This window comes from Haemaphysalis longicornis, unplaced genomic scaffold (assembly GCF_048455015.1).
Source record: "Haemaphysalis longicornis isolate Haplotype H1 unplaced genomic scaffold, Haemaphysalis longicornis Haplotype H1 scaffold_7, whole genome shotgun sequence".
Lineage (NCBI taxonomy): Eukaryota > Metazoa > Arthropoda > Arachnida > Ixodida > Ixodidae > Haemaphysalis > Haemaphysalis longicornis.
In genome coordinates this window covers 47,182,052-47,189,355 of record NW_027526422.1, presented here as the reverse complement: position 1 = coordinate 47,189,355, position 7,304 = coordinate 47,182,052, and the positions used below count along the sequence as shown (strand labels likewise).

At 46.0% G+C, this 7,304-nt stretch overlaps 1 protein-coding gene across 1 annotated transcript; it reads left to right on the top strand.

Annotated features, from left to right (window-relative positions):
* The first annotated feature begins 2,154 nt into the window (after positions 1 to 2,154).
* LOC144145506 (E3 ubiquitin-protein ligase LRSAM1-like) lies at positions 2,155 to 5,062 on the top strand. Its single transcript, XM_077677158.1, has one exon. It carries the CDS (start codon positions 2,312 to 2,314, stop codon positions 4,448 to 4,450), a length of 2,139 nt encoding a protein of 712 aa, XP_077533284.1. The 5' UTR covers positions 2,155 to 2,311; the 3' UTR covers positions 4,451 to 5,062.
* Positions 5,063 to 7,304: the final 2,242 nt, after the last annotated feature.

Here is a 7,304-nt window from a genome sequence, read left to right as displayed (position 1 = left end):
CGGCGATTAGAGAACACAGGACCGCTCAGCTGATGTCTAACAAGTAGCATCTCAAGTAAAACCAAGAACCTTTCAAACCAACGATGTTCATTTTGTGCACCCTGGCTTTAGTCCAGCATCAACATCTTATTCAAGGGATGTACTTCCGTACATTCTTGCATATTCTGCCCATTTTCGCACGGCGCAGGGTGACGGCATATAAATTTCTGTCAGGCCGGCGTTGGCTAAAACCACCATCCGCAGTATCTGTGGCTAACAAAAGCCGATGTATTCTCAACGCAGACCATACTTAGATGCAGCAGCAGCAGCTGATTCTTAAACCACGTTTCTTTCCAGAAAAAAAAAATGATAAACCCGTAGCCCAAAAATAGCCTCAAGGCCAAATCAAGTACAGCTCAGCCAAAAAATATTAGGAGTCATTCCACCCTGTGAAAATAGATGGCCAGCGAAGCTTTCTAGCACAGGACGTGGAGGTGACGCAGCATTTAAGCGAAGGGTACGGGGAAATTGTACTCCTCCCGAGCGTTGACGGCGGTCATTCCAAAGAAAGATTTTTGCGTCTCGTACACGACACATGCATGCAACCGTAGTCATAAATTTTGCTGTGGCTGAACGCGGTTTCCCGAAAATACGCACAGAACCACACGACCTCAGATGAAGCAACTTACTCTAGCCTCGGCCCAGTATACCGTTAGCTTACGCAGACGTACCTGAAGTGCTACAGAGGAACTAGGAAATGGTATCCAGAACCGCACAAACAACTCGACAAAGAGCAGGGGAATTCAAACATGAAAACAAATCCACTTTATACCTCCTCAGCAAAATGCGCTCAAGTGGGAATGCACCATACCACCACTAACACCACACGTACAACACCTCGGCGTAACGCGGTGGAAGCAGATGCATGACCAGCGAGGACGAGCAGAAACAACGCGCTCTAGACGGAACAGCCGGCGGCAAAAGACAACGGCGCCCTGATACCCGTGCTACACGAGCGTTTGGAAGGACATTTCAGTCGAAGGACCTTCGAAATTTCAAATGCCATTCGAACTGGAAGGAGTTTCGCCGATCTACACGGCGATTCTCAAAGGCAGTTGAAAGTTTCCGCATTCGCCCGCCATGTTTTGGTGTCGCCACTGCTGCCATGTTTCGTTCTTTGCGAAAATGTAATTTTAGAGTTAAAATGGGCAAAAAAGCAATTATTAGAAACCAAATTGATAACTATCTACAAGCGTGAACAAAAAATGCACAAGGCAGCCAGCTCCTTTTTGTCTTTTTCCGCACCGCCGGTGTTGAGAGTACCAAGTCACCTCGTAATCGTAGAGCGAGTGGCAAAGAACGAAAACGAGTGGCAAAGAACGAAAACAAGCGAACAAGTGAAAAATTGTTAAGATCTTGCACTCCAAACACAAAGTTTTTCTCGTAAATAATTGGTTTTGTTATTACGGCTTGCAGAAACTGAGCCCGAGGGTACGACCGTTCGCGTTTCAAAGGCCTTTGATAAGGTGGCTAGAATGGGCCACCTTACCTTTGAGTCTCTCAAAGGTCAGTTGTCGTGCTCCTTTGACTCAAATGGCATTTGAACCAAAGGCCTTTGAAAAACGTCGTGTAGCAGCTCAAAGGTGTCATTTGAGTCAAAGGACATTCGACTCAAAGGCCTTCGAAACGCTCGTGTAGCACGGGTATAAGGGCTCCTCCACCAGCGACAGGACCACACAAGCTCGCAGCGAGGAACCAACGCACATGAAGACAATTCCATTCAGCAAAAAAAGATACTACGTGAGTTAGGCTGAGAAGGCCGCCATGAGGATACCGCCATTCTAGCCGCCCTGAGGCGTCGCTTTTTGATAGAATGCAAAACACCACCAAAAGAGATCCGAAAGGAGCATGGAGGAAAACTTTTCTCTCCTCCATGGAAAGGAGGATCTTGCGCTGAGTTTGATGCCCACGCTAGACACAACAAGCAAGATTCATAATCGCTCCAGGTTGAATCGCGCAGAGCACGCCGGAAAACTCTACTCGAAAAAGCCGCCTAAAAACGGCGTTTCGGAAATGGGTAGAGGCGGCTTCAAAAAAGACAGCACTGTGGCGCCATCCGGGAGCCGGGAAAAGAACATTCAGGACGGACATTGATTGAACGCAAGTTCAGATGGTGCTGCGCCCACGCGGTTGGGACAACAACGTCACGTTCAGTCGGCGGTGGGTATTTACCAGTATTGACGTCGTTGCGTAGATGAACTAGTTCGTGCCTGCGATGTTTGCGAAACTGAAATCCTTTGAGGGCCTTCCTCCTTAGTGTCACGTTTTTCGCATGTCTAACTTAGAGGAACCAGTAGATGTAGGAATGCCCCTGTTCAAGAAGTGTAAAGATGCCGATGAACATCGAACGAAGTTGCAACGAAAGTTGTACATCGCCCAGGAAAGTCCCGACAGCACTTTCGATTTGTCCGAGTGCGCACTGCGTGACGTGCCGTCCGGCGTTTTCTCCAAGTGCCGTGTGTTTCGCAAGACGACGTTGGTTTTGCGAGACAACAAACTGACCTCGCTACAGGGGGGAGGTCGACTGAAGGACCTCAGCGACATCACGGTGCTGGATTTGGAAAGTAACGAACTGGGGAAACTTCCCGACGAGTTCGGTTTCCTCCACAGCCTAGTCACCCTCAACCTGAAAGGCAACGCCCTGAAAAAATTACCCGGCAGCTTCGCGAACTTGGCGAGTCTGCAATCGTTAAACTTGAACGACAACAAGTTCAAGGACTTTCCAACGCCTGTCCTCAGGCTTCACAAGTTGCGTCACCTGGACATAGCGCGAAATGGAATCACTAGGCTACCCAACAACTTTTTTGAACTTCGCTCGCTTCGATCCTTTGCCGTTGACAGTTGGAGGTTGGTCTTTCCAGAGCCCGCGATGTGTGAACAGCCTGTTGAGGCTCTTATGCTCCACATGTGCAACCTTGCGGGGGTCGAATACGTTCCTCCCCAGGATGAACCTGACTCGCCTGACCGTCGAAAGAGCGTTTCTGGAAGCGCAGCTTCTATTGGCATTGACTTGGAAGATCAATACAAGCAGTTTGAAGAGCGAAAAGAACAGCGGCGGAAAGAGCTACTTCAAATGGAGGAGAAGTTGATGAACAGTGCTCTGAATGACTCAGCAGTGTCGGAGGCCCTAAACAAGCGGAAACAAGAACTGCTCCTTGAAATAGCGCGGGAACAAGACGTCTTGGAAGATGCCATCTCGCAAGTACAAAGCAAGAGGGACTTGGAGAAGCAAAAACTGGTATCGGTATTGCTGCATTTGGAACAGCACTCGGCTGAGCTTATTCATCAGATCTCAAATGACATTAGGTTGAAAAACTCGGAACTGCTGGCGCATACCTTAGAGCAAGAGCAGCTCGAAATGGAAGAGCTCTTCAACATGCAGCAGCAAGAAATGGACTCTGCCCGGCGTAAGGAAATCCTAAGTTCAATGGCCGAGATGCTTCAGCAAGAGGAAATGCAACGGTACTACACACAAGCAAAGGCCGATATGTTTAAAGATATCCAGCAAGGTGAAGCAGCGAGTGACGAATTTCTCAGGGGCGCTTTGTTCTCTAAGCACAAACAGCAGGATGAAATAATCAGCCGCATCATTGACGAAGAGCAGTTCCAAATGGAGGCCTTCAGAGCTCTGCAGATGCAGCACGATTACATGCACTGCCGCCTAATGCAGCAGATCCGGCTGATAGAAAAAGAGCTGAAGAAACTGACCGACGTTGAGCTGAAGAAGCGAGACTTCAAAGTGATGTCCGACTTCGAAGTCCTCTCGAATCATCGCACTGAACTGGCGTTCCTTCTAGCACAACTTCTGGATGACAAAGCTGCTCGAGAGAAGCAGTTGCAAGACCAATTGAAGCTCATGGAAGCTTGCAGGAGACAGGAAGTGAACGATTTCTGGCTTGTGCAGTACCAGAAACTCCTCGACAGGAAGCCGCAAGATATCTGCGGTATGGACGAACAGCTAGACCCCCGCATTCGCAGTGTCCTCCAGTCTGCGAATGCACTGCATTACGCGACTCTCATTGCGAGCAAAGCAATCGACTGGGAACAGTTTTCCCAGTTGGACTGGAAAGACTTCAAAACCTTGGGAGTCCATTCTGAGACGGTCATTCAAGCACTCTTGTCTGCGAGGCAGCAGTTGTTGGATGAGAAGCCCGCCGTACCGAAGCCTAGTGCACCTTCGCCGGTTCAGTCGTCGCCTGAAGACGAGACCGTTCACCACGACTCATCGGTGCCCGCAGTACCCAACTTACATTTGTGGTGCAGCTCTGAGTGCGTAATTTGCTTTGAGGTGACGACATTGCTCGTTTTCGTGCCCTGTGGTCACGTGTGTTGTTGTCAGCAGTGCAGCTTGGACGTTACCCTGTGCCCGCTGTGCAGATCGGACATTCAGAACAAGTTGTCGATCGTGTGAGAAACTTTACGCTGAGTCATTTCGAAGTGCTTGTATTTGAGCATGTGCCTCTTGCTTGACGACGCAAACTGCATGGTGATAACTTCAATGCTGCTTGCTATTACTCTGCTTAGACCAGCTGTAATCGCATTTTCTTATGATCTATCCGATGACTTGCATGGAAAATATAAATGCTATTTCCTGCGAGCTACTGTGTGTTTGCATAGCTAGCAAGACCGAATTGCTCACTGCTTAAGCATGCGCATTTATACTTTTGGCAGCGTCCTCGACAGTCTAGTCACCTTCCAGCTTCTCGCTGGTACAAGTGTGTTCTCAGTGAGGAACGCTTGTATAGTGCCCCTCAAATGAACAAATGGCCAATTTCACCTCCATATAGCTGCGCTAGGTGCCCTAGGCCCTTTGATGCTGTCATTTGCCCACTATGTCAGAAAAGCCATGGGAGCTTGCAGGTCCAAGTTGTCAGATACCATTCGGCGTATGAGTGAAAGCCGACGAGCAATATTTTGCAGTTACTGCTGCTTGTTACACTATTATAACGTAACGCAAACATGTGCACCGCAAGGCACAAATGACGTAGACAAGTTAGGAAAGGTTTGGAAACAACTTATGCTACACTATGGTCATGCCCATGTAGGATGTAAATGTGGAAAAACTTTTTTAATCTCATTGTTGCTGGCTGTGAATATCTTGTATGCAATGCTTCGCTAAGTCGTCCTTGTGCAGTTATGTTCATGCCGATTCGAGTTGTACACCTTGGGGTCCAGTTTCTTCTGAAAAAGTTTCAGATTAATCGCCTGATTGGGCAGAAAACCTCCCTCCCGCCGCAAAGGTGCTTGCAGCCGTTGTGCTGTTATAACATACTCAACTGAGCTACCTGAACAAGATTACGACGCGCGCTTCATTTTTTTATGGTTGAATGCGTGAAGCAGCAAGCGCGGAGTGGCAATAAGCATTTTTTTAAGCTACGCATGATCTTATACGACGATGCCCATTTGCTTCCTATTTTTATGCGACGGCCGTTTTCGAACAGAGTGTTTGTGCACGACTTTGCATACCCGTGAACAAGTTGTGATTTTTCTCTTTGCCAGCTGTTTACAGGCAACTGTACACTTGAGAAAATTGTGATGCTCCTGCTTGCAAGCTAATAAAATTTTTAACTACACTGCCATTAAAGTGTGAGAAATGCATGCGTTACTGTGTTTCACTGCGGCAAACAATATGGTGGATTTTCTGTTGTAACAGAGCATAAGCTCGCTCGTGTGCGATAAGCACACGACGGTAAGCATGGGTGGTGATAGCAGCAGCCCACGTTTTGACTATTTATTTTTATTGACTGACCTGCAGCAAAAGGCAGGCATTATTGTAAGGGGTTAAACTGCAATGTATAAGCAACAAGGAAACATGCAAAAGCAAGCTATACAATGGTAATACAGGTTGCATGCTAGTATTTGCAGGCAGGAAAAGAATAACGACATTGTCCGACCTACAGCAACAGTAAGGCATTAACATTTAAATATCACCGTTAAGAGCAATGAAAAGATAGGACAAAAGCATAATTTTGTTAGGGAGTAAGCTCTTCATTACAAGTTTTGAGAAAAATGAAGCATTAATATGACACTGATATGGTCAAAAGTTTTCTAAATTGTCTCTTCTGGCTGACATGTATTGAGGCTGTTTCAGACGAGTATTTTTATCAATTTCATTTAATTCAAACCAAGTTCGAAATAACCAGATTTCAGAAAACTTGATATTCCCGAGTTCAGCGAAAAGCACAGCTACGTTTTAAAGCCCTTCTTTTTTTGATACGCTTGATAAATAAAAGTGTCAGTTGCAGTAGAACTTTACCCGCAATTTTCTCAGTTTTGGTATGGCTTTTTATAGAAACAACTTCAATGCAGCCTAAGGTTTTCTTTCAGCAAACTTGATATTGTAGTAATTATGCAAAATGTTGGCTAACACTACCAGTTTTCTTTTCTTCTAAACTCTGGCATTTAATATGGCCAATCATATATCTTGACAAGAATTGTTCTAGCTATAGCTTGTTTGGCGACGTTTCAAAACAATGACACATTTCTAAAAAAAATGTATTTTTATAATCAGAAATTGTTGTGAAGCACATTAAGAAATGCCTAATCGCAGTGTTAAGAATTTTTTTCGTATCTTGCCATATTCTACTGTGCACAGAGGAACCATGCAAAATGTCACACCTGAGCTGCTACCCATGGCCTGGTTAGAAATGACATTCATTCTAGCTGTTGTAATTGGGCCTAAATAAGTAGGGTTTGTAGCAATTGTTTGTGCCTGATCCACGTCGCATTGCATTTGTCTTTCCTTTTCCTTCCACATAAATTTAAATCTCCTGCCATAGGCCCTGTTGCACCAAAATAATGAAAAAAAATATTGCATTGTACCTAGAATGAGAGAGAAGGCCCTTTATTAGGAGCGAAAGCCGAGATGCTTACCGGAATTTCGACACTGACATGCTACTCGGTGGGATACTGGGAAAAGGGGGGAAAGAAAAGGCCTGACAGATTACAGAGCGGAAACTGCGGAGCATTTGCTGCTGGAATGCTCTGCATATATGCACGCAATGTACAGTCTCATGCTGCAACTAGAGCGCCTCAGCCCAGGACCAGTGACCTTGAAAGTACTTCTTGGTCCATGGCCCTCTCCATCAGCTCAACACAAAGTACTGGCAGCATTGTTCGACTATCTGGACGAGATTGGCGTAATTGCAGTAACTCAGAGTTCAAAAAACAGACTTTTTAATCACAGTGCCGACACAAACTGAACGTCATTATTATTTTTCGGTCTTCTATTATTTCTTCTCTTCTTAGAATGAAGGTAAATCGGG

Bases quoted from the DNA above. Each gene is read 5' to 3' on its own strand.
- LOC144145506 (XM_077677158.1), top strand. From the start codon at position 2,312: ATGTCTAACTTAGAGGAACCAGTAGATGTAGGAATGCCCCTGTTCAAG.